Genomic DNA, 27,955 nt, shown 5'->3' with positions numbered 1-27,955 from the left:
CCCCAGATTTTAATCCTAGCCTAATCATGGGATAATTTATAATGACCAATTAACTTACCAACTAGCATGACCTTGGACTGTTGGAGGATACCGGAGAAAGCCCACGCAATCATGGGGAGAACGTAAAAAACACCTCCCCGCCAGTTCCAGGACATCTTCAAGGAGCAATGCTTTAGAAAGGCAGCATCCATCATTAAGGACTCTCATCACCCAGGATGTGCCCTCTTCTCATTGCTACCATCAGGAAGGAGGTACAGAAGTCTGAAGACACACACTTAATGATTCAGGAACAGCTTCTTTCCCTCTGCCATCCGATTCCTGAATGGGCATTGAACCCATGAACACTACTCAGTACTTTTTCATTTTTATTTTTGTATAACTTATTTAACTATTTAATGTATATATACAAATATATACGGTACTTACTGTAATTCCACAGTCTTCCTCTATTATGTATAGCATTGTACTGCTGCTGCAAGGACAACAAGTTTCACGATATATACCAGCGGTTTTAAATGATTCTGATTCATTGTATTCATACTCACATGTATTAGGTGCAATATAGTCTTGGCAATTAGTTTAACCTGCTATGTAGGAGAAACCTGCATGGTCACAGGGAAAATATGCAACTATAACACATAGGTCTGGAGGACTGAGACAGGCCTTTACCATGAGACTCTGAGATCGTTCCTCTCTCAAAAGTGATATGAAACACAGGTTATTATGTGATTTGAAACAACATAATAAAGTCACATGTTTTGTTCCATACAGCAACCCAAGGGTTGGGCATTTTGCAAAGACAAGTATCACCTTATCCCGTTTCTTTGACACATGAAATCACTTCAACAGTTAGTATTCTTGGAGGTGGCATTGAGAGGATCAATTTTAAACCTGCTGGTTTTCGAGGCACCCCAGGAACCAGCTGGAGGAAAGTGATTAATCGCAGGCGCATTGGGGGTGAGGTTGGGGATGGCGGGGGTGGGGGTGTGGTGGTGTGGTGGGAAAATAAACAAGGGGAACTGATGTGGACTGTGTTCCTTTCCCACTCCCATCAGTTCACCCAGATTCTCTCACTCTGCTTATTACCCACAGACCTGGGGTTCTTACTTGATCACCTTCCAAGTTCAAGTTTAATTGTCATTCGACCATATGTGAATAACAATGTATACAGCCAAACAGAACAGCATTACTCTGGGCAAAGGTACAAAGCACAGTGCCAACAGCCACCACATATAGCACATAAAAGATATCAGTAATATACAGTCACACAAAAAATATATTGTCCAAGACCTGAGTCCTTGAATGTTTCAGCAGCCTGCAGCTGAGCACAATACAGTTTGTCTTCCGCTAAGCAAACACTGGGGTCAGCACCGACTCCAGCTTGGATGCCCCATCACACCGCTGTGCTTCCTGTGCCCTCCCACACCTGGTTCCATCTGTCCATCATCCCTCCCTTATGTGTTTCCACTTATTGTTTATAAGCTCTCCCCCCCCCCCCCCCCAATCTGGCTCTATCTACCCTCTCCCCTTCTTTTCCACATCATCTAGCGACCTTTGTTACAATGTTCCCCAAACCCTACCCCAATTTGCATTCTCTCTGGTACCAACTGTGTTGTACTCGTGATAGTCTTATGTTAAAGTGAAGAGCTATATATTATTTGCCCCAAAATTCGTACTAGGTAACATTAATATTTTCTGTAAATTTTTAATTTGTTAAGTCAAATAAAAAATATATTAAAAGTTCGACTCCTGCCTCGTCCTCATAATGATTTAAAAAAGGGAATGTAATGTTCTTGAAATATAAGTTTCAGTGGCTTGACTTGGGGGGGGTGGGGGAGATGAGCAAAGTGATACATAAAAAACACTGTCCCACGAAGCGGTCGGACTTTAGGACCGCGCGGTTCGTTCTTTCAGCGAACGGGCAGCGAAAACGATTGGCTGCAACTGCGTGGAAGATCGGTAAATTCAATCGGGTGAGCCCTAACGTGGAGCCACATGGTTTAGATGCTGCAGTGCTTCTATGAGGGATCAGCAGGTCTGTATGTGTATTTATTTTTTCGAGGTGGAAGTTCTGGAAGGCGTGGTGGTGGTGGTGGTGGTGGTGGGGGGGTGGCGAGAGGGGGTAAAGGAGTAGGGAGAGGGGGTCTGCTCTTTCTTGCGGCACTCTCCGTTGTGTGATCGGTCTGGTACCGAACCGGCTGCTGCAACCTGCGCATGTGCCCGGCCGCTCGATGGAGGAGGGTTGTGACGTTGGGATCTGAGAGGATTGTTAACTGTGTGTGTCCGATAGGAAATCGGGTGGGGAGTCAGAATGTGAAGTAAATAAATGTTTCTCTTTGTTCAAAAAGCTTCTCTAACAACGTGGTAAGATGTCTGCCCTTGCCGAGGGCGTAATTAGATAAGGGTGGCTTGTTGTTATCTACCGCCTGGGCGTCTTCACACATGATTGATATCATTTCATCGCCAGCATTACTGGCACCGGGTTAGTAAAGATGGTCTCGGCATCATGGACGTCTTTAACTGCGGAGTGCTCAGTAATTAAATAGGCCGAGGGCGAGAAAACCTCATTCGTCCAAGGAAACATTAATTCACTCCTGTTGTGGAATCCAACTTCATTGACTGTGGTTGAGTGTTCCTACATCAGAGCGTGCTGACATTTGTTTAAACTTGAAAAGTCTGCCTAATGTAACTTTGCACTCATTAAACATGCAATAGCGGACCTCTAGCTTTAATATGAAATAAAATCATGCAGTTAATTCAGGTATTTAATGTTTGTTTTCCAGTACCTGTAATTCTTTATACTGCTTTTGACTGCTCATAGAAGTTAAATGATAAGCGTCTCGACGAGAAATATTGGTACCGGACTGCACCGTTCGTCTGTAGAAGGGAAAAGTTGTTGTTTTAATAAGGAGCACTAAAATGTGGTAAAACTCCTTACAGGCAATATGTGTCACCAGGCGATTTAGAAAGATGCGAAGTTATATTAGCAGATGCAGGATTTATCTGTCATATATGCTGTCAGAATAAAATTGGGATGTGTTGGCCTGAAACTGGTATTTTTTACTTGGAAGAAAATCCTAAATAACACACAAGTCCAGGCAGTAGAAGTCACAGTAAACAGTGCTGAAGTGGGGCAAGGTGCAAGGTTGGGGAGTGTGGGAGTGATTAAATCGCATCTTCTTGTTACATTGGACCTTTTCCAGTGTGCTTATTGCTGAGATCAGACCACTGTTGATGAGATATCCTCTGTACTCCAGTCTGTCTGACCCACCTGGAGAATGGTGGGTGGAGAATGGAGGGAGAATTCCTCCCTCCAGCAATCTCTTTTACCCCCACCATCTGGCAGGCGGTATCGTACCAGTAAGACAGGAACTCTAAGGATGGGAGGTAGTTTCTTCTCCCAGGCTGTTAAAACTATTGAGCTCCCTGCCACATGGATCTCCTCATACGGTCTTATAGTGTATGAAGTGTGTTATATTGTTTACTTGTAATATTATTTAGTGTTATGTGTGTGGTTAGATATGCTCTGTTGTGCACCTTGGTCCAGAGAAACATAGTTTGGTGGTTTATGTGTATACAGTTGAACCTGATAAAGAACTAGAAGGCTTTGTACTCGGGTAGGAGCATTTTAAAGTGTTTATAGACTCTCAAGAGATCAGGAAACTGAGCACGAGATGATATATGTAGAATTTTATGCCGATTTTATTCTGCAGTAACAGAAGAGGTTGGCAGATTGAAGGCAAGAGGCAAGGCACAAAGCGCTATACGGAATAGAAAACTTCATTGCTTTTTCTGCTCAGGGATGCCTGCGATGAAAAGGAATATCAAATATGCACTAAAGAAAAACTGGAGACTTTGAAATGCATATTAATTAACTACCCTCAAATATAAGTGTCATAAACAGCAAATGCTTAATTTCTCTGAGTTAAAAAAAAAAAATTTCAAGCAAATTTGAAACTTTAGTGGAAAATCAGCTTGGAAAAAATAGGATTAAGATTTTAAAAAAAAAATCTGTGCTACTCTTTTGAATGAGTTGTCAGATTGTAAATCAAAGATCTTCCTTGATTTGAAAATTGCTGAATGCTCTTGTCCAAAGTGCACAAATGATCCTGACATGTTTATGCTCAAGAAAGGTATGACGTTGCTATTGGGAAGGCGAACAGCAAGATCATACCCTAGGGAAATCTCATGCCAAACAGCAATTTCATTCTCCCACACCCCGCACTTCTCGTTTCTACCTCCTACCCAAGACTGCTACCAACCTCATAGTTCCCACACCCCGCACTTCCCGTTTTTACCTCCTACCCAAGATCCACAAACCTGCCTGTCCTGGTAGACCCATTGTCTCAGCTTGCTCCTGCCCCACCGAACTCATTTCTGCATGCCTTGACACTGTTTTATCCCCCCTTGTTCAATCCCTTCCCACCTCTGTTCATGACACTTCTCACGCTTTGCATTTTTTCAACGATTTTAAGTTCCCTGGCCCCCACCGTCTTATTTTCACCATGGACGTCCAATCCCTATATAACTCCATCCCCACCAGGAAGGTCTCAAAGCTCTCCGCTTCTTTTTGGATTCCAGACCTAACCAGTTCCCCTCTACCACCACTCTCCTCCATCTAGCGGAATTAGTTCTTACTCTCAATAATTGCTCCTTTGCTCCTCCAAACCAAAGGTGTAGCCATGGGCACCCGCATGGGTCCCAGTTATGCCTGCCTTTTTGTTGGCTTTGTGGAACAATCCATGTTCCAAGCCTATACGGGTATCCGTCCCCCTCTTTTCCTTCGCTACATCGACAACTGCATTGGCGCTGTCTTCTGCATGCATGCTGAGCTCGTTGACTTCATTAACTTTGCCTCCAACTTTCACCCTGCCCTCAAATTTACCTGGTCTATTTCTGACACCTCCCTCCCCTTGATCTTTCTGTCTCCATCTCTGGAGACGGCCTATCTACTGATATCTACTATAAGCCTACAGACTCTCACAGCTACCTGGACTATTCCTCTTCCCACCCTGTCTCTTGCAAAAATGCTATCCCCTTCTCACAATTCCTCCGTCTCCGCCGCATCTGCTCTCAGGATGAGGCTTTTCATTCCAGGACGAAGGAGATGTCTTCCTTTTTTAAACAAAGGGGCTTCCCTTCTTCCACCATCAACTCTGCTCTCAAACGCATCTCTCCCATTTCCCGCACATCTGCCCTCACCCCATCCGCCCACCACCCCACTCGGGATAGGGTTCCCCTTGTCCTCACCTACCACCCCACCAGCCTCCAGATCCCACGTATAATTCTCTGTAACTTCCACCACCTCCAACGGGATCACACTACCAAGCACATCTTTCACTCCCCCCCCCCCCCCTTCTGCTTTCCGCAGGGGTCGCTCCCTACCCGACTCCCTTGTCCACTCGTCCCCCCCCCCCCCCATCCCTTCCCACTGATCTCCCTCCCGGCACTTTTCCTTGAAACGGAACAAGTGCTACACCTGCCCTTATCACTTCCTCCCTCACTACCATTTAGGGCCCCAGACAGTCCTTCCAGGTGAGGCGACACTTCACCTGTGAGTCGGCTGGTGTGGTATACTGCGTCGGTGCCCCCGGTGTGGCCTTTTATATATTGGTGAGACCCGACGCAGACTGGGAGACCGTTTCGCTGAACACCTACGCTCTGTCCGTCAGAGAAAGCAGGATCTCCCAGTGGCCACACATTTAATTACACGTCCCATTCCCATTCTGATATGTCTATCCATTGCCTCCTCTACTGTCAAGATGAATCCACACTCAGGTTGGAGGAACAATACCTTATTATACCGGCTGGGTAGCCTCCAACCTGATGGCATGAACACTGACTTCTCTAACTTCCGTTAATGCCCCTCCCCTTCTTACCCCAACCCTGATATATTTAGTTTTTCTTCTCTCTCTGCCCATCACTCTGCCTGTTCTCCATCTCCCTCTGGTGCTCCCCTCCTCCTTTTCTTTCTCCCTAGGCCTCCCGTCCCATGATCTTTTCCCTTCTCCAGCTCTGTACCCCTTTTGCCAATCACCTTTCTGGCTCTCAGCTTCACCCACCCCCTCCGGTCTTCTATCATTTCACATTTTCCCCTCCCTCCCTCCTACTTTCAAATCTCTTACTATCTTTCCTTTCAGTTAGTCCTGACGAAGGGTCCTCGGCTGGAAACGGCAACAGTGCTTCTCCTTATAGATGCTGCCTGGCCTGCTGTGTTCCACCAGCATTTTGTGTGTATATCTCATTCTCCTCTCTGGTTTCTATTTTATATTTGGATGCATTCTACCATAGTGGACAGTCCCTACGCTACTCCCTTGTCCATTCATCCTTCCCCACTGCTCTCCCTCCTGGCACTTATCCTTGCAAGCAGAACAGGTCCTACAGTACCACCTCCTCCACTACCATTCAGGGCCCCAAACAGTCCTTCCAGGTGAGGAGACACTTCACCTGAGAGTCTTTCGGGATCATTTACTGTGTCCAGTGCTCCTGGTGTGGCCTCCTGTAAATTGGTGAGACCCGATGTCAGTTTCTCTAACTTCTGGTAATGCCCTACACCCCCCTTTCCCTTTTCCACCTCTCACCTTATCTCCTTGCCCACCCATCGCTTCCCTCTGCTGCTCCTCCCCCTTTTCTTCCATGCCTTCTCTCCTCTTCTATCAGACTCCCCCCCCTTCTCCAGCCCTGTATTTCTTCACTAATCAACTTCCCAGCTCTTTACTTCATCCCTCCCCTTCAGGTTTCACCTATCACCTTGTGTTTTTCCCTCCCCACCCCCCACTTTTTAAATCTACCCCTTTTTTTTCTCCAGCCCTGCTGAAGGGTCTCAGCCCAAAACATCGACTGTACTCTTTTCCATAGATGCTGCCTGGCCTACTGAGTTCCTCCAGCATTTTGTGTGTGTTGCTTGGATTTCCAGCATCTGCAGCTTTTCTCTTGTTTGTGATTGGAAACTTGGTCATACGTTTACAATTGTTACACTGGAACGATCTTGCAGAATCAATTGATGCTTTTGAAAGGTAGTAGCACTCAAATGTCTGGCTGATTAAAGCGAATATTGCTTTCTCACTGGCCTGCTTTCAACTACTGATACAGATTCATTAATTGGATCCCAAGGGTATACGGTACATTGCATAAACAACATTACTTCTCTGACCATAGTTGGCTGACATTTTTTTCCTTGCCTTCTCCTGCTCTCGCTGTGCACAAACACTTGTTTCCCACTCCGGAGTTATGATTGTAATCTAGTTGTTAAGTGTTATTCTGGGAAGCTGATCAGAAAAGACTGTATGGTCTGGACTGATAAAGGGAGATGACCTAACTAAAGATCTCCAGGTTTCATACAATGGGTTCATTAAGTAAACTCTAATGGATGTTTTAAAATTTATTTGATTAATGAAAACTCAGGGAATTAAAGATGAAGCATGTTAATAAATCCACTAGGAAATTATTGTTATATTTAGAAAAATGGTAAGGAGAGCATTAGAGTAGTTTGCCTGGAAATGGATTTAGTAGCACCTCAAAGTATCAGAGTAAACTTCTTATCAAGGTACAAGTATGTCACCATATTGACCTTGAGATTCATTTTCTTGCAAGCATTCATTGAAAAACAAAAATACAATAGAATCAATGAAAAACTACTTACAAAGACTGGCAACCAACCATTGTGCAAAATAAGACAAACTTGTGCAAATAAAAAATTAAGGCATGAGTTGTAAAGTCCTTGAAAGTGCATCCTATAGATTGTGGAATCAATATATGTAAATAAAAAAACTTTAATGTTTACTGTGCACGAAATTGTATGAACTATTTTGTGCACATTTCATTATGATTGTGCCTATTCTGGTTGAAGTCGTAGATATGGTGTCCCATATACCCCCTTCACCATGCCATCCTCTTCCTACAGTTACTCTTATCATGGGTTTTCTACCTGAAGGCTTCAAAACATTTCCCAACCCCCTGCAGGTTACCACTTCGGGCAGCCACAGTTGAGAATCGCATGGGTTGTCTATTGAAATGTCAGACCAGGGGAAAAACTTTGATTTTTTTTTTGGGGGGGGGGCAGATCTGCTAATTGGGCATCAGCATTAAATGAAGCATCTGTTTGGTACACATTACAGAATGCTGTCCAGTTTTTAGGCAGTTAATGACAGTAACATCATATGGATTGGAAGCATAAGTAAATCCCTCCTGCCTCTCTCATGATTGTGCGATGTCTTGGCCAACATCTGCTTTGCCCTTTAACTGTAAGCGTGTGGTTGATGGTCAGTGCAGATTCAGAAACACAACAACAAAAAAAATCAGCAGATTCTGGAAATCTAAAGCAACACACGCAAAATGCTGGAGGAGCTCAGCTGGTCAGGCAGCATCTCTGGAAGAGAGTACAGTTGACGTTTCTTCAGTACTTCATTGGGCAAAGGGTTTGTTTCAATGTAACATTACTTAAAATTTAGTGCAGGGGTTTCCAACATTTTTTTTAATGCCGTGGACCCCAGGTAAGGAACCCCTGATTTAGAGGTATCGCAATGATTGATAATGGCATCAGTAACTGATGACCATATTGGGTATAATACACAACGGGAAAAAGAGAGAGCTGAGAGAAGCTCTGCTTGTGTTCAGAGAAGGATCTGAACACTAATTCTAAATGGCTGATCTTGGCTACCCAAATGAAAGAAATATTCTTGCTCCTGTACTCGCCTGTATTTCTAACTTAAGTATTTTTCCTTTCTGACGAAAGACACTGATAAAGGGTCTTTGACCTGAAACATTAACTGTTCCTCTCTCTACAGATGATGCCAGATCTGATATTTCCTTTGTTTTCTATACTTGTTTTAAATATATTGCTAGTGGGTTCCAGGTATTTAATGACAAAACAGCTAAAATCTAATGCTTCTTGAGCCACTGTTTGAAAATGTGACTTTCGACTTGCACCTTTAAATCATCCTTCATATTCTTCTTAATGAAATGTTCAATATATATATACTCCTTCCAGTTTCTCTTCTCAGCCAGTAAGAAGAGATGCCTAGTTAACCCTGCTGCCTGTCTTGTAAGTCTTTTGTTGAGTATTACTAATTGTATGGAGCAGCTGAGCTATGACTAATGTAGTAGCAGGTAATTAATTATAAGCCCAATGGTCGTGTTCTATTTTGACAAGTGAAGTAAGTTCCCCACAACGCTGTTTAAGAGTCATATAGAATGTAAACAGCCCCTTTGGCCTACAATGTCTGTGCTTTCCATTATATATTTATACTATTTTTCTAGCACTTGATTTGTAGCTTTCAATGCTGCTAATGTCCTGGTGAATCTCCTCTGCACCCTCTCTGGTGCACTATCATAAAATTATTTTTTTTAAAGAAAAAGTTGTACATTGGTTTGGAGAGCAGATGCTTTTGTCAATTGTATTTAAGAATAGTTGGAGGATGTGGGTCCCAATAATGCACACGCTATTTTGGGACTTGCATCTAAATCGCATCAAAGCAGCTTATTGAAATTTAATTAATCTGCAACTAAATATTAAACTTGCTTTATGGTAGTTGTAATGATGTAAGTACCGGGGTTATCATAAACCCAGGTGATTCATGTATTGTGTAGGGAAGGAAACCTGCCCTTGCTGGTCCGGTTCACTATGTCACCAATGTAGATTTTAAAATGGGTCACATCAGGTAGGTTTAGGTTCTGGATGAGTCCTAAAATGGCTTCACAAGCAACTATTTAAAGGGGCATTTAGGATGTTGGCATTGTGAAAGAGTAACATTTTGTGATGAAGTGATTCATTATTGCAGATTTTTTTTGTGTGATTTAACGTGCTGGTGCTTTGTTTTGTGCTTTGAAGAATGGATGGTAATTATTTCCATCTATGAACAATTATTCTCTTATTATATGGCCTTGGGTTTTGAATAAGCCAACAAAAAAAGTACATCCAGCTGCAGACTGCTGGGCTTTAATTTGGTTGTTAGGATTTTGTGATCAGTGCCCATCGAGTTAAAAGAACTCCCAAAGTAATTAATTTTTTTAAAAAACAGACGTAAGTGGGGTAAGAGAATATTGGACTGTTGACGGAACACATACTTCAGTTCAAAATCAAATGTTAGGTTGTCTTGTGCAGGGGTACAATAGAAAAACATACTTGCAGCAGCATCCAGCAGGCATGTTGATGAGAGAGACGAGGAGTTGGGGAATGTAAGGGCCATCGTAATGTTATCAATTTACATCATAATTCAGAAGCCTGGAGACTATTTTCTAAATGGGGAAAAAAGTTCAGAAATCGAAAGTGCAAAGGGACTTGGGAGTCCTCGTGAAGTATTCCCTGAAGGTTTTCTTGCAGGCTAAGGTGGAGGTAAGGAAGGCAAATGCAATGTTGGCATTCATTTTGAGAGGACTAGAATATAAAAGCAAGGACGTAATGCTGAGACTTTATAAGGCATTGGTCAGACTACACTTTAAGTATTGTGAGCTGTTTTTTGGGCCCCTTATCTGAGAAAGGATGCGCTGGTATTGGAGAGGAGATTCACCAGAATAATCCTGGGAATGAAAGGGTTATTGTATGGGGGGGGGGGGTGTTTGATGACTTGGGGCCTGTACTTGATAGAGTTTCGAAGAATTGGGGGGGGGGGTCTCGTGGAAACCTAATAAAAATTGAAAGACAAACACAAGGAAATCTGCAGATGCTGGAAATTCAAGCAACACACACAAAATGCCGGTGGAAAGCATTGGGTGGGCCAAGCAGCATATATAGGAAGAAGTACAGTCGACGTTTCAGGCCGAGACCCTTCATCAGGTCTAACTGAAAGAAGAGATAGTAAGAGATATGAAAGTGGGAGTGGGAGATCTGAAATGATAGGAGAAGACTGGAGGGGGAGTGATGAAGCTAAGAGCTGGAAAGTTGATTGGCAAAAAGGACACGAGCTGGAGAAGGGGGAGGATCATGGGATGGGAGGCCTAGGGAGAAAGAAAGGGGGAGGGGAGCACCAGAGGGAGAGATGGAGAGCAGGCAAGGAGTGATTGTGAGAGGGACAGAAAGGGAGAAGAAAAAGGGGGAAAATTAGATAAATAGGGATGGGGTAAGAAGGGGAGGAGGGCATTAACAGAAGTTAGAGAAATCAATGTTCATGCCATCAGGTTGGAGGCTACCCAGACGGAATATAAGGTGTTGTTCCTTCAACCTGATTGTGGCTTCATCTTGACAGTAGAGGTTGCCATGGATTGACATATCAGAATGGGAATGGGATGTGGAGTTAAAATATGTGGCCACTGGGAGATCCTGCTTTCTCTGGTGGACAGAGCGTAGGTGTTCAGCGAAACGGTCTCCCAGTCTGCGTCAGGTCTCACCAATATATTAGAAAGCTGCACCAGGAGCACCGGATGCAGTATATCACACTAGCTGACTCACAGGTGAAGTGTCTCCTCACCTGGAAGGACAGTCTGGGGCCCTGAATTGAAAGGCCTCGATCGAGCGGATGTAGAGAGGATGTTCCTACAGTAGGGAGTCTAGGACCAGTGGGGAACAACCTCAGAATAGAGGATGTCCATTTAGAACAGAGATGAGGAATTCCTTTAGTCAATCTGGTGAATCTGTGGAGGCCAAGTCATTGGGTACAGTTAAAGTTGAAAGGTTATTGATCAGTCAGGGTATCAAAGATTATGGGGAGAAGGCAGGAGAATGGATTGAGAGGGATGAAGGGTATTTTCTATGGGCTAATTGGCCTAATTCTGCTCCTATGTTTTATGGTCTTATGAGCTTTCCATTCTGTCACTATCCTCCCACTTGTGCTTCTCTCCAATGTATTTGCTGTTCTTTCACTTTCACTTTTTGAAATATTGTAGTCAATTAACCTTGCCGTTTTATCTGGATAAATCTAGACCTCTGCAGCATTCACTTTCTGTTCATTTCTAAGTTAGCCAGTATCTGGAGTTTCTTCTATCTCTGCAATTTCTAATTTAAGTTCTCCATTCTGCTGATGAAACCAAATCCATTTAGATTCTCTACTAACAACACACACAAAATGCTGGTGGAACACAGCAGGCTAGGCAGCATCTATAGGGAGAAGCACTATCGACGTTTCGGGCTGAGACCCTTCGTCAGGACTAACCGAAAGGAAAGATAGTAAGAGATTTGAAAGTAGAGGGGGGAGGGGGAAATGCGAAATGATAGAAGACCGGAGGGGGTGGGATAAAGCTAAGAGCTGGAAAGGTGATTGGCGAAAGTGATACAGAGCTGGAGAAGGGAAAGAATCTTGGGACGGGAGGCCTCAGGAGAAAGAAAGGGGGGGAGCACCAGAGGGAGATGGAGAACAGGCAAACAACTAAATATGTCAGGGATGGGGTAAGAAGAGGAGGAGGGGCATTAACAGAAGTTAGAGAAGTCAATGTTCATGCCATCAGGTTGGAGGCTACCCAGCCGGTATATAAGGTGTTGTTCCTCCAACCTGAGTTTGGATTCATTTTGACAATAGAGGAGGCCATGGATAGACATATCAGAATGGGAATGGGATGTGGAATTAAAATGTGTGGCCACTGAGAGATCCTGCTTTGTCTGACGGACAGAGCGTAGGTGTTCCGTGAAATGGTCTCCCAGTCTGCGTCGGGTCTCACCAATATATAAAAGGCCACACCGGGAGCACTGGACGCAGTATACCACACCAGCCGACTCACAGGTGAAGTGTCGCCTCACCTGGAAGGACTGTCTGGGGCCCTGAATGGTGGTGAGGGAGGAAGTGTAAGGGCAGGTGTAGCACTTGTTCCGTTTACAAGGATAAGTGCCAGGAGGGAGATCGGTGGGAAGGGATGGGGGGGGACGAGTGGACAAGGGAGTCGCGTAGGGAGCGATCCCTGCGAAAAGCAGAAAGATGGGGGGAGGGAAAAATGTGTTTGTTAGTGGGATCCCGTTGGAGGTGGCGGAAATTACGGAGAATTATATGTTGGACCTGGAGGCTGGTGGGGTGGTAGGTAAGGACAAGGGGAACCCTATCCCAAGTGGGGTGGCGGGTGGATGGGGTGAGGGCAGATGTGCGGGAAATGGGAGAGATGCGTTTGAGAGCAGAGTTGATGGTGGAGGAAGGGAAGCCCCTTTGTTTTTAAAAAAAAGGAAGACATGTTCCTTCGTCCTGGAAAGAAAAGCCTCATCCTGAGAGCAGATGCGGTGGAGTCGGAGGAATTGTGAGAAGGAGATTGCCTTTTTAAAGATTCTCTACTGCTCCTTTTTACTTGCCTCCTTCTCTTGTTCCTTCATCATTAATCCAGTGAACGTTAGCTTGTGTCCTTTGCCATAAAAAAAGATCAGCATTATCTCATCCTTGCCAAGATGGATGCCTTGCATCTGCACTGGAAATTATTTCAAGATTTTTGCTCTGCCTTGTAATTTGCCTCCTTGCCTTCAAAAGGAAATTAAAGTGTTTCCTTTGACCACATCTTTGGTCTTTTCCTTTTTTAGATGTGATTTGCACTTTGGTAAGGTCATTTTTCATTAACTTAACCAGTAAATTATTTTGATGAATTCCAATTCATGGGAGTAGAACAAAGTGGGATCAATAGTGGGATTTGAATGACTCTTAAATTTCAGGTGATATATGAAGTCTAATAAACCGTGAATTAGACTAATGCCTATGATTATTCATTGTAGGTACTGAATGCAAATTATTGATATATTACCATATCATATGTCTAAATTATTTTAAGAAGCTTTAAATGTATTTCAATAAATCAAGAAAATGTCTTTGAGCTTCAAAGATATTTAAATATCGATGTGCTCTGGAGAAGAGAATTTTTATTGCAGTGTTTCAAAATACTCTGATTTTATTTTTAATGCAGATCAAATGGATCTCTAGTCGCCCCACCTTGCATTGCTCCCTGATGTTTTACTCAAACAGTCATTTGGAGTTTGCACTAGGGTCTAGTATAATCTTGACTCGTTATCTGTAGTCCCCTTTTTAAAATCTATGGCATGATTTCAACTTTGATTAGGCAGGATTATTTTTCTGTTGATTTAGAAAGTAATGGTACTATTTTAATTTCCAGGGTTTAAGTCCAGCTGGCTGTTCCAGGAAGGAAATAGCGCACATCCCACTGGTGATTAAATCATGGGATTAGTTTTGGGACTTTAGAAATTTGTGGTGTGGAAAGAGGCCTTTCTGCTCTGCCTGCCTATACCAATTCTTTAAAAAGCCTAGCCTTCTTAGAATAACCCTGAAAATAAGTTCATATTGAGTACATCTAATTAATTTTGAACCAGCAACGTTTTGACATTTTATTTGTAGTTTTTGATTATTCACATCTATGAACTCTAACTGATCTACTGGCCAGAGGAAACAAATTCTTCCAATTTTGAATGCTTCTGTTTTGTCTCTGTTGCCTTCTCTGTTCTTATACCAATTTCTGCATTCAATCAATATAAAAGTGTTCTATCCTTGGTAAGCCACAGTTACATACTTTCTAAGGGTTTGACTCATTTTCAAAATATGTCGTGTTCCAGAATTATATACAGCAGTGATTTGTAGTTTCTTTTTGAAAGACTTCTTGTTTACAAGCCTATTAAGAGTAAAACTGACAACCGGATATCTTTGGCATTTTGGGAATGCTGGACTGAACAGACTTCATGGACTTTTCAATACTAGACCTTCAAAACCCAAGTACATTTTTATTTCACAGTTTTAAAAAATTTTACTATTATAATGTTCAAGCAGTCTGGATGCAAAACAGAGACTGCAGTGGTGTAATAGCGTTATGCCATTACAGCACCAGCTATAAGATTAGGTTTCAATTCCTCCCACTGCCTGTAAGGAGTTTGTGTGTTCTCCCAGTGATGGCATGGGTGTCTTCTGGGTACCTGGGTTTCCTCCCCCCCCCCAACCATTCCAAAGATGTATGGTTAGAGTTAGTGGCTTGTGAGCATGCGGTATTGCTGGATGCATGGTGACTCTTGTGGGCTGCCCAGCACTGCCCTCGCTGATTTTAATTTGAGGCAAATATTGCACTTCATGGCATGTTTTATTTGTCACTTGTACATCAAAGCTAATCTTTAATATCTTTATCTTAAACATCTATCCACTATTCTGACCTTTGTTCTGGACTCCAAAGCTCGCTCTGGCCACACACCAGGCCCACACTCTGAATCTCTGCCCCAGGTGCACTCCCGTCCCCATCCACACTCCTGATCCCTATCAAAGGAGCTGGTTGTGGACTGCTGGAGGAACGGAGACAGGTTAACCCCTATTGACATCAGTGGATCTGGGGTTGAGAAGATGAACAGCTTTAAGTTCCTCGGCATACACATCACCGAGGATCTTAACGTGGTCTGTACTTACCGGCTGTGTGGTGAAAAAAGCACAACAGCGACTCTTTCACCTCAGACGGTTGAAGAAGTTCAGCATGAGTCCCCAGTTCCTAAGGACTTTCGACAGGGCATAATTGAGAGCATCCTGACTGCCTGGTATTGGAACTGTAATTCCCTCAATCACAGGACTCTGCAGAGAGTGGTGCGGACAGCCCAGTGCATCTGTAGATGCAGACTTCCTACTATTCAGGACATTTACAGAGACAGGTGTGTAAAAAGGGCTCAAAGGGTCATTGGGGACCCGAGTCACCCCAACCACAAACTGTTCCAGCTGCTGCCATCTGGGAAATGGTACCACAGTATTAGAGCCAGAACCAGCAGGCTCTGGGACAGCTTCTTCCACCCTGCCGTTAGACCCTAATTCACGCTGATACCATTGTAGTTCTATGCTATATTCACAGTCCTGTTGTACATACTATTTATTACAAATGACTATAAATTGCACATTTAGATGGAGACATAATGTAAAGATTTTTACTCGGGTATGTGAAGGATGTAAGAAATAAATTCAATTCAATTGATTGCATGCCATGCTTGCGTTTTGCTTGCATTATGTACTGAGTGAGTCAGATGCTGAATAATAGGCTTTATAGACAATTGGATGCAATTTTTTCAGAGTTGTATTATTTGGGATATGTTTTCGTCACTGTGACCTCACTGTTATGTTTTCAAGGATTTGTGATTAAGCAGCCACTGTTCCCTCTGCTGCTGAACCCGCTCCTTCAAAACAGCGCCATTTGTATTGTCCAAAAGTAAAATACTGCAGATGCCATAGAACTCGGCAATACTGTGCAGGTTGGGTAGAAACTGTGGAACCTGTCTTGCAACTGGTTCATCCTTGCTATTCTATTTTAGGTACATTACTCATTGTAGATGAAAACACAAAATACTGGCAGAACTCAGCAGGCCAGACAGCATCTGTGGGAGGAGGGTAGTGACGATGTTTTGGGCTGAAACCCTTCATCAGGAGTGAAGTAACATGGGATGGTCGAGGGGGGTTAAGAATTGGGGGGGAGGGATGAAGTAGAGAGCTGGGAAGTGATAGGCTGGAGGGAAATGGGCTTGGGGAAAGGTGGAGAATTATGGGAAATAAAAGAGAAAGAAAGGTAGGGCTGGGGGGAGATTATAGTGAGGGGGGAAAAGAGAGAGAAAGAGAACCAGACTAAAATTATAGATCAGGATGGGGTAAGGGGGTGCAGGGGTATCAACGGAGGTCTGTGAGTTGAATGTTCATGCTGGCAGGTAGGAGGCTACCTAGGCAGGAGATAAGGTGTTGCTCCATCGACCTACGTGTGGCCTCATCTTGACGGTAGAGGAGGCCATGGACAGACATATCGGAGTGGGAGTGGTCTGTGGAATTGAAGTGTGTGGCCACAGGGAGAACCTGCCACTGCTGGAGGACTGAGTGCCGGTGTTCGGTGAAACGGTCTCCCAGTCTGCGGTGGGTCTCCCCAATGTATAAATGGCCACATCGGGAGCACCGGATACAGTATATCACTCCAGTTTACTTGCAGTTGAAGTGGTGCCTCACCTGAAAGGACTGTCTGGGGCCTGGGATGGTGGTGAGGGAAGAAGTGTGGGGGCAGGTGTAGCACTTCTTCCGTTTGCAGGGATGAGTGCCCAGAGGGAGGTCGGTGGGGAGGGATGGGGGGATGAATGAACAAGGGAGTCGCGTAGGGAGCGATCCCTGCGGAAAGCTGAGAGTGGGGGGGGGGGGGAGATGTGTCTGGTGGTGGGATCACGTAGGAGGTGGCGGAAGTTATGGAGAATTATATGTTGGATCTGTAGGGTGATAGGTGAGGACCAGGGGGACTCTATCCCTGGTGGGCTGGCAGGGGGATGGGGTGAGGGTAGAGGTGCGTGAAATACGGGAGATGCGATGGAGGGCAGAGTTGATAGTGGACGAATTGTAGATGAGGTCTGATTCTGTCTACTGTTGGGCAGAAGTGCTGGTTCCTGTGCTGCATTGTCCATGTTCCAAGTAGCTTTCATCATTTTAAGCAGTCGTGCTCAGAACAGTACAATGATCTGCTTAGCTATAAAGCTGGCTGTACTTTGGCAAATAACATCATTGAACAAAGCTTGACACTGAGCTGCAAAAAGAGGTGCTAAAGTCGCTGCTGTTTAGGATTGCCTTTGAGCTAGATTTAGTGTCCTGGGAGGGGAATCCCGGAGCTTTGAGCCTTAGTGGGTTAAAGCAATGGCTGAAATAGTGCAGGATAAACTCAACAGGTCAGGCAGTATGAATGGAAACTAAAACACTTAATATTTTCGGTCTGAGACTGTTCGTGAAAAGAAGACAATTTAATTTTTGTAGTAGAGAAGGAATGAGCAATGGCTGGAGCATAGAGAAGTCACCTGACAGGGTAAAATACCGTAGCCATTATTGAAGTTAATCTTCTTTCTCCATGTCATCTGTTTTTCTGGTTATTCCCATAAGGCCAGCTGGAACAAATAGAGAAGGGATGGATGCCAGGAATGAATGACCTGTCCTCATACAAGCAGAAAGGAGAGCGGGTTATCTGAAGCTGGAGAATTTGCTACCATTCTGCTGAGTGTGACATGTCCAAATGAAAGATGAGCTGTTCTTCCTCCAGCTGTGCTGGGCCTTGTTGTAAGTGTAAGAAGCCATAGGCTTGAGTACAGCGTGCAAGTGGAATGGGGAATTAAAGTGGCAGCCAAATGGAAATTCAGCAGCAAGCCACATTGTGATCCTTGAATAGAGCAGAAAGACATGGGAAGGCTGTTCTGGATGATAGGGAGGGAGGGAGGGAAGAGCTGAGAGGATGAGTATTGGATCTTCTGTGGGGAATTACCATATGACAGAATGATGGATGGCATGGAAAGAGTGAGTAGAGTTCCGAAGGGAATACTCCCTTTGAAAAGCTGGAAGTGGAGGGGACTCTTTGGTGATAGAATTTTGTTGGAGCCAGTGGAATTGATAAAAATGACCCATTAAATCTAGAAGTTTGAGGATGGAAAATGAGCACCATGAACTCTCCCCTTTCTCTGTCCTTTGCAATATCGGCCCCTTAATGTTAACATTACTTTCTCTGATAGGGCAGTAGTTTGAATAAAGTGAAATTGCCCTATTGTCCCTCCTGCTTAGACTCACTTGTGTTCTCTTTCGGCTGTAATGGGGGGGGGGGGGGGGGGGCGTGGTCTCAGATGTGAAACTTCAACTGTTTCTCTTTTCATAAGTGCTGTCCAACCTACAGATTTTTTTTCCCCCCCAGCGTTGTCTACTTTTATTTCAGATTTATAGTGTCTACAATTTTTTTTTGTTTTTGAATTTTCATTTACTCCTGATAGTTGTTTGATTAAAATCCACAGAGCTCAAGGGTGCTGAAGTGGAGTGTAAACCGGGTGCAGGAATGGTTAAGAGTCAAGGAAGGTCGAGGTTGTTAAATGGTGCTTGATTTTATATGCTGATGAATGCAGTGGTTATGGCTGAACTGGGATGGTATGAGTTAAGACATGAGAAGTGGTGAACATTTGAATGATCTTAAATTTTACAGATGGTGGATTGGGAATGCAAGTTGGGAGTGTTTTAACATGTAAGTGAATAAATCTGCATGGCCACACTTGTACAGATATTTTTACTGTAATCTTATGTTGACTCCTTAATATGTACAATAACTAAATTTTCATTGCTTCAAAGTTTAGTTATAATTTTTGTCATTGAATTAATAGCAAGACAACAAAGCAGAAATGAGGTGTGTGTGTGTGTGTGTGTGTGTGTGTGTGTGTGTGTGTGTGTGTGTGTGTGTGTGTGTGTGTGTGTGTGTGTGTGTGTGTGTGTGTGTGTGTGTGTGTGTGTGTGTGTGTGTGTGTGTGTGTGTGTGTGTGTGTGTGTGTGTGTGTGTGTGTGTGTGTGTGTGTGTGTGTGTGTGTGTGTGTGTGTGTGTGTGTGTGTGGCTTGGGTAGCATTTTGTTCCCTCCTGTTCTTAATGTTATACAATGCACGTGGGACACATTATAATATCGCACAGAGCAGCTCAGTGCAGGAACAGGCCCTTTGGCCTGTGAAGTCTGCGGTAAACATGATGTTGAAGCAAACTATTTATTCCTGTATATGATCCATATTCCTCCATACATCTGCATATCCACATCTCTATCTTACTGTCTACTAAATGGTGCCAGTGTGCTTGTTTCCACCATTTAGTAACTCTACTTCCAGCTGCCCTTTCTAGGTACCTACCACTCTTTTATTTTTTTTAAACTCCTCCATCCTTCCCCTGACCTTAAATGACAGTCCTCTAGTACTTGACAGTTGACACCCGGGGGCAGGAGTGTGGTGAACGAATGTCTGTCTACCATACTTGTGCTTCTCATAAACATCAATCAGGGCTCTGCCTGTACTCCCTACAAACAACCCAAGTTTATCCAGTCTCCTCCTAGCTTGAGCCCTCTAATCTAGGCAGCATATTAGTAAATCTCTCCTGCGCTCTTTCTAAGACATCCACATCGTTTGTGGAATGGGACAACCAGAACTGCACATGTAAATTAATGCCAGAAACAGGAAAAGTTAATTTGTAATATCCCTTAAAATAACCTTCTATAGCTATTTATAGTCGCATTGAGTATACCAAAAGAACCCAGCAGTCTATTATTAGGATTCACACCCCACAATGAGCAAACAGTCCAAATCAAATTTCCCTGTCCTGTTTGATCTTTTACTTTATCTAATATTAAATCTTAATATTATTTCTATTGAGTACACTGCTGAAAATAAGTTCTGTGTCTTACTTCTCAGCAAATGAATATGCTTTGTTTCACACCCGCCCAAGCAGTCCAGTTCTACGCTATAGATGTAAAACCATAAAATGTTGGAGACCAACATGTTGTGGTTTTAGCATTTGGCCCATCGAGTTTACTGCGCCATTTCATTATGGCTGATCCAATTTTCCTCTCAGCTTCACCTCCTGCCTTCTTCCCATATCCCTTTATTCCCTGCACAGTCAAGAATCTATCATCTCTGCTTTAAATAGACATTAAGTCTTGGCCTCCACAGATGCCTGTGGCAAAGAATTTCACAGATTCACCACTCTTTGGCTGAAGAAATTCCTCGTCATTGTCATTCCAAAAGGACATCGCTCTATTCTGAGGCTGTGTCCTCTGGTCTTGGACTCTCCCACCATAGTAAACATCCTCTCTGCATCCACTCTATCAAGGCCTCTCACCATTTAGGTTTCAATGAGGTCACCCCTCATTCTTCTGAATTCAAGTGAATACAGGCCTATCAAATGCTCTTGATATGACAAGCCTTCAATGTAGTAGAAATGGCCCGTCTTCACTGGCACCGTTATTACAAAACTGGCTGTAATTTACGGTAACTTGGCTCTGAATGTACAACTTCAGAGGAGCTGGGGAAGAAAAAAGTGATAACTGAATTTTAGAAAGGAGATGTGCATTACAGCAGCCATTGGGGAGAGCAGAGGAGGCTTTTTTTTTGGAGTACTATTTAAATATTTATACTTGTCATAAATGCATGTCTTTTGCTCATAGAAATTTTATTTTAGAAGTTAGATGGTGCTTTGCACAGGAGAGTGATACAAATTTGACCGTGCCAGTTATTTGAAGATGCAACAGCTCTTTCCTACTGGTTGCCTTGTGTGCCACAGCACTGATGTCCGATTTTGTGCACTTCAGGGGTACTTGTTTCCCCCACTATCCGAAGGTAGAGCGTTCCTGTGAAACAGTTTGTAAACTGAAATGTCATAAAGCGAAGAAGCAATTACCATTAACTTGTATGGGAAAAATTTTTGAGTGTTCCCAGACCCAAAAAATAACCTACCAAATCATACCAAGTAACACAGAAAACCTAAAATAACACTAACATATAGTAAAAGCAGGAATGATATGATAAATATACAGCCTATATAAAGTAGAAATATTGTATGTACGGTGTAGTTTCACTTATCAAAATCGGGAAGACAGCGAGCCAAAATGGATTTGGAGAATAAAAATTGGCACATACACGCATGCACACACAACGTACAAAGCGGGCGTCTTTTTCTCGTAAAAGCGAAAATCCTCTTTGATGAGTGAAAACAGGTAATAATGTAGGTCTTTTGTAACAGCAAGTTGCCGTAAAGCGAATGTTCGAAAAACGGGGGCCACCTGTATAAGAACAACATGTGTGGGAGGCTCGGCTTTTTTTCTTTAATCTCCAGAGCCCACTTCGCACTGAGGTCGGGACCAGTGTTGAAGAGCCATTGGGGAAAATGTGCCCCAGATTCAGGAGGGTCTATACGCACTCTTGGCTAAGTATCTGTTTGTTGAATGTTTAGTTTTGTAGTTGTGTAACCTGGCGGGACTTGGATATTTGGTCGAATGTTTTACTGTTTGTAAATAATTGATTATAATCAGTGTCTTCTGTCTCGCTTACCAAACCCGTGAACCTGTTTTCTCATAGCACTTGTACAGCAAATAGCACAATGCAACGGAACAATTCTCCCAACATTGAACTTGAGCTCTCTCTGAGTCTTTAAAGAGGCCATTAACGCTTTCCCATCTGGAGCAAGTACGTGTGTTGCCAGTTACTACTCCAAGGGACATGTCCTGGAAAGAGTGATGGAAGTCCAGATGGGAGGCAGTTTTTTTTTAAAGTCCTCATTGTGTAAGTAATGGAGGCAAGTAGCCTGTCATGGATTTTTCTGGAATGGCCTTGGATTTGGTGGCGCAACAACTTCCAATGCGCACACTTAATTCCTGGAACTTTGCTGGCTGTTTTGTGACTTTGGTATAATGTCAAGGTAAGACCATGTGTGCAGTTGCTCAGAAAAAGGTTATTACTTTGTAATTTCAACTCGAACACAGTCAATAACAACATAAAATCTGATAGGTTTACTAAAGTCCAACTGTTCATGATATCGCATTTACGCACATGGCTATAAATACATTGTGTGGCAATGCCAAAGGATAAACATTCACTTGTGCAAACAATTGTCCAGACAAGCTCATATTAACATTTACATTTTTGGGCAGACCAAAAGTCACCAAGGCAACACGAGTGAATCTGCAGATGCTGGAAATAAATAAAAACCACAAAATGCTGGCAGAACTCAGCAGGCCAGACAGCATCTATGGGAGGAGGTCGTGACGACGTTTCGGGCCGAAACCCTTCATCAGGAGTGAAGTAACATGGGATGGTCAAGTGGGGGATAAGAAGTGGGGGGAGGGATAAAGTAGAGAGCTAGGAAGTGATAGGTTGGAGGGAAATGGGCTGGGGGAAGGTGGAGAATTATAGGAAATAAAAGAGAAAGAAAGGTAGGGCTGGAGGGAGATATATTGAGAGGGGAAAAAGAGAGAAAGAGAACAAGACTGAAATAATAGATAAGGATGGGGTTGGGGGGGGCAGGGGTATCAACGGAGGTCTGTGAGTTGGATGTTCATGCCGGCAGGTAGGAAGCTACCCAGGCGGGAGATAAGGTATTGCTCCATTGACCTGTGCGCGGCCTCATCTTGACGGTAGAGGAGGCCGTGGACAGACATGTTGGAGTGGGAGTGGTCTGTGGAATTGAAGTGTGTGGCCACAGGGAGAGCCCGCCACTTATCCAACGTATAATCCTCCGTAACTTCCGCCACCTCCTACGAGTTCCAACGTATAATCCTCTGTAACTTCCACCACCTCCTATGTGATCCCACCACCAGCCACTTCTTCCCCTCCCCCCCCACTCTCGGCTTTCCGCAGGGATCGCTCCCTACGCGACTCCTTGTCCATTCATCTCCCCCATCCCTCCCCACTGACCTCCCTCTGGGCACTCATCCCTGCAAACGGAAGAAGTGCTACACTTGCCCCCACACTTCTTCCCTCACCACCATCCCAGGCCCCAGACAGTCCTTTCAGGTGAGGCACCACTTCACCTGCGAGTCAACTGGGGCGATGTACTGTATCCGGTGCTCCTGATGTGGCCATTTATACATTGGGGAGACCCGCCGCAGACTGGGAGACCGTTTCACCGAACACCGGCACTCAGTCCTCCAGCTGTGGCGGGATTTGTTTGTATTATAAATTAAACCCAAGGAAAGAGTTGCTTGTGGGCAGGTGACATAGCCATATGCTGTTGAATGCATGGAGATGCATCAGCCTTCCACAGGCCACAATGAAAGCACCCTTTCATAGCTTGAATATCATGAGACATTGAGCAGCAAGTAATGGGATTGCATTTTTATGTTGCTGTCCATTTAAATTCCTGCAGTGTAAATAATAAACTTGGTTGCCTTGGAGAAGTTGGTTGTCTCAGCATTCTTTCGTTCATAAAAAAATGCTGAAGGGCTGTCTTGAGCACCTCGAACATGATTGTACATAGACAAAAGCTCAAAAGGGTAGTTATGTAGGCAGTCATTCGCCTCAGTGCATCTTTAAACTATCTAGAGCATTTATATGGAAGAGAAATATCAAAGTAATTACACTTTCAACCTGTTGATGAATACATGCATTTCACTAATTGCAAATGAGCACCAGCAGGATTCTTCCCGGATCGCTTGGCCCTTTCCCAATTCTGTGAATGATCCTTCAACCAATTTTACCGGCATTTTATTGCACCATTCTTTAGAATCAGAATCAGTTTTATTATCACTGGCACGCGTCGTGAAATTTGTTAACTTAGCAGCAGCAGTTCAATGCAATACATGATATAGAAGTAAATCAATTACAGTGTAATTATTTTGAATAGAATAAAAATCGTGCAAAATCAGAAATTAATATATATTGTAAAAGTGAGGTGGTGTTCACGGGTTCAATGACCATTTAGGATATGGATGGTACAGGGGAAGATGCTGCTCCTGAATTGCTGAGTGTGTGCTGTCAGGCTTTCGTACCTCCTGCCTGATGGTAATAATGAGAAAGGGGCACGCCCTGGGTGCTGAAGGTCATTAATAATGGGCGCTGCCTTTCTGAGACACCACTCCTTGAAAATGTCCTGGGTACTTTGTAGGCCAGTACCCAAGACGGAGCTGACTAAATTCACAACCCTCTACAGCTTCTTTCGGTCCTGTGCAGTAGCCTTCCCGTACCAGACAGTGAATTGGCCTGTCAGAAAACTCTTCATGGTACATCTGTAGAAATTTTTGAGTGTGTTTGTTGACATACCAAATCTCTTCAAACTCCTAATGAAGTACAGTTACTGTCTTGCTGCCTTTATAGCTGCATCAATATGTTGGGACCAGGTTAGGTCCTTGGAGATCTTGACACCCAGGAACTTGAAGCTGCATACTGTCTCCACTTCTGATCCCTGTGAGGATTGGTATGTGTTCCTTTGTCTTGCCCTTCCTGAAGTCCACAATTAGCTCTTTTGTCATGCTGGTGTTGAGTGCAGGGTTGTTGCTGCCTTACCACTGCACTAGTTGGCATATCTCATTCCTGTACACTCTCTCGTCTACCAACAATGGTTGTATCATAGGCAAATTTATAGATGGTATTTGAGCTATGCCTAGCCACACAGTCATGGGTGTAGAGAGAGTAGAGCAGTAGGCTAAGCACAGACCCCTGAGGTGCACCAGTGTTGATTGATGGAGGAGATATTATCACCAATCCAAACACATTGTGGTGTTAGGAAGTCGAGGATCCAGCTGCAGAGGGAGGTACAGAGGCCCAGGTTCTGTAATATATCAATCAGGATTGTGGGAATATGGTGTTAAATGCAAAGATATAGTCGATGAACAGTATCCTGACATAGGTGTTTGTATTGTCCAGGGGATCTAAGGCCGTGTGAAGAGCCATTGAGATTGTGTCTGCCATTCAGCTATTGTGGCAATAGGCAAATTGCAGTGAGTCGAGGTCCTTGCTGAGGCAGGAGTTCAGTCTAGTCGTGCCCAACCTCTCAAAGCATTTTATCACTGTAGATGTGGGTGCCACTGGGTGATAGTCATTAAGGCAGATCACACTATTTTTCTTAGGCACTGGTATAATTGTTACCTTTTTGAAGAAAATGGGAATTATCACCTGTAGTAGTGTGAGGTTGAAAATGTCCTTGAATACTCTCACCACTTGGTTGCCACAAGATTTCAGAGCTTTACCAGGTACTCTGTCAGGGCTTGCGAGGGTTCACCTTCTTTAAAGACATTGGCCTGTGAGACAGAGATCACAGGGTCACTGGGTGCAGCAGGGAGCTTCACAGCTATAGTTCATTCTTCCATTCAAAGCGAGCATGGAAGAAGTTGAGTTCATCTGGTAGTGAAGCATTGCAGCCATTCATGCTGTTGGGTTTGGCTTTGTAGGAAGTAATGTCTTGCAAACCCTGCCAGAGTTGTTGTGCATCTGATGTTGCCTCCAATCTTGCTTGAAATTGTCTCTTTCCCCCTTGAAATAGCTCTCTGCAAGTCATATCTGGTTTTCTGGTACAGACCTGGGTCACCAGACTTGATAGCCATAAATCCAGGCTTCAGCAGACGATGTACCTCCTAGTCCATCCGTGACTTTTGGTTTGGGAATGTACAGCAAGTCTTTGTAGGCACACACTCATCCACACCGGTTTTAATGATGTCGGTAACAACTGCAGCATACTCATCCAGATTCGAAGATGAATCCCTGAATACAGTCCGGTCCACCGATTCAAAGCAGTCCTGTAAGCACTTCTGTGCTTCCCTTGTCCATACCTTCTTGGTCCTCACTACTGGTACTGCAGTCTTCAGTCTCTGCCTATACTTGGGGAGTAGAAGTACAGCCTGCTGATCAGAGTTCCCAAAGTGAGGATGTGGAATAGGAATGTGGTGTTACAATGGTCTAGTGTGTTGTTTCCTCTGGTATTGCAAATGATCTGTTGATGGTAGAGGCTTAGTGATTTTTTTTTAAATGTATGTTGCACTATACTGTTTTACTGAATAATACCAGGAGACATAACAGTAGAATTAGGCCATCCAGTCCATCAAGTCTGCTCTATTATTTGATCGTGGCTGATTTACTTTCCCTCTCAACCCTGTTCTCCTGCTTTCTTCCCATAAGCATTTTTGGATTTGGGAGGAGAATATTAGCATGTCCCTTTAGAACAGAGAGAAATTTCTTTAGCTAGAGGGTGGTGAGTCTGGAATTCATTGCCATAGATGACTAAGGAGGCCAAGTCATTGGATATATTTAAAGTGGAGGTTGATAGTTACTTAATTAGTAAGGGACGGGGGAAAGGTTCCAAGAACATTCTCATTCTTAACAATGTTGAATCTCACACGAGTGGTAAAGAAAAGATTAAACTTCTGTATCTGAATTCAACAAGAACTGCCAATTGACCCTATCTCTGTCACCACCCACCTCAGTTCTATGAGCTGAATTGACATGTTTGCTATTTGTTATCCTCCATTCCATTGCTGTCAGAAGTATGCATTGTTTAAATCCCACACTCAGGAATTTGTGGGTTTGAAAGGGTTGTGTGTCCCTCTTGAGACAGCTTACGCTCATTTGGTCCTCACTTAACACTCTGCTCTCACCTGTGGCTCCAAGAAGCTGTTTGCATGCGACAGCAGCCACACGGGCTAAACCAGGTGTGGGTAGCCAGTTTGTCTCAAATGTTGGTGAGATAGGGGTGTCCCTATCCTAGGTTACCAAGTCAGTTCCGGTGGGCTGGACGGAGGTCACCGGTGAGATCCAGCAGCCAGGAAGGTGGTTCTGCAGTGCTGTGTGGAGAGCGTAGGGAATGGCGAGCACAGAAGTCTTCATGGCCATCCACTGCTAACGACGAGGTCTCCAGTTGTGATGATCTCTTGTACCACTGGAATAGGGATTCTGAGGTCGCGAGAATGGAACTGCCCCAGAGCAACAGCTTCTCCACTTTAAATACTCTCCTGCACAGGTTCCTGATCATCATTGTCAATACTGATGGAGAACCAACAGAAAAACGTGGGTTTACTGGGTAGCTAATAAAAGTGTTTTCTTAAAAGAAAAAGTGATTTAAGCTTCTTTGTTTGGAGGAGATGAAGACTTTCTTACACTTATGGGTTTACTGTTTTTAAAAATGGCTGGGAAAAAGAAAAGTCATGCCTCTTGTGACCTTTGGATGACCCTATTTGCCTCCTAGCCAGTGCAATATTTTTGAGGCATGTTCCTGTTTGTAGCTTGGCAGTTAGTTTGCACATTGAGTTCCTATAAGACCATAGGAATTTAGAATGTACTGAATGTACTCATTGGAATTTAGAAGAATGCGGGAGTGGGGGGATCACATTGAAACTTACTGAATATTGAAAGGACTAGATAGGGTGGATGTGGAGAGGATGTTTCCTATGGATGGGGTATCCAGAACTAGAGGGCACAGCCTCAAACTTGAGGGGTGACCCTTTAGAACAGAGGTATGGAGGAATTTTTTTTAGCCAGAGAGTAGTAAATTTGTAAAATACTCTGCTACAGACTGCCAAGTCTGTGCAAGTTCAGTATTTAAGACGGAAATTAATCATTTCCTGATTGTTCAGGGCAACAAAGGATATGGCGAGAAGGCAGGTGTATGGGGCTGAGTGGGATCCGGGATCGCCATAATGGAATGCCTGAGCAGACTCAATGGGCTAAATGGCCTAATTCTGCTCCTATGTCTTATAAGACATAGGGACAGAATTAGGCCATTCAGCCCATTAAATGCGCTCTCTCTTTTCATCGTGGCTGATCCCGGATCCCATTCAACCCCATACACCTGCTCTCTCACCAGA

The 27,955-nt window shown here is 43.9% G+C and overlaps 1 protein-coding gene across 2 annotated transcripts in view; it reads left to right on the top strand.

Annotated features, from left to right (window-relative positions):
- Positions 1-1,924: 1,924 nt before the first annotated feature.
- Positions 1,925-27,955, top strand: part of LOC140728963 (long-chain-fatty-acid--CoA ligase 1-like) — a 199,243-nt gene continuing 173,212 nt past the window's right edge. Inside the window, exon 1 of one of the 2 annotated variants that reach the window (XM_073048125.1) lies at positions 1,925-2,035. In XM_073048125.1, coding sequence (XP_072904226.1) covers positions 2,005-2,035 — 31 coding nt within the window. In that variant the 5' untranslated portion in view covers positions 1,925-2,004. Of the gene's footprint in view, positions 2,040-27,955 lie in introns of both variants that reach the window. The other variant, XM_073048126.1, reaches the window with a different exon arrangement.

The sequence above is a fragment of the Hemitrygon akajei genome, chromosome 6 (genome assembly GCF_048418815.1).
Source record: "Hemitrygon akajei chromosome 6, sHemAka1.3, whole genome shotgun sequence".
Classification (NCBI taxonomy): Eukaryota; Metazoa; Chordata; class Chondrichthyes; order Myliobatiformes; family Dasyatidae; genus Hemitrygon; species Hemitrygon akajei.
This window is presented reverse-complemented; position numbering and strand designations above follow the sequence as displayed.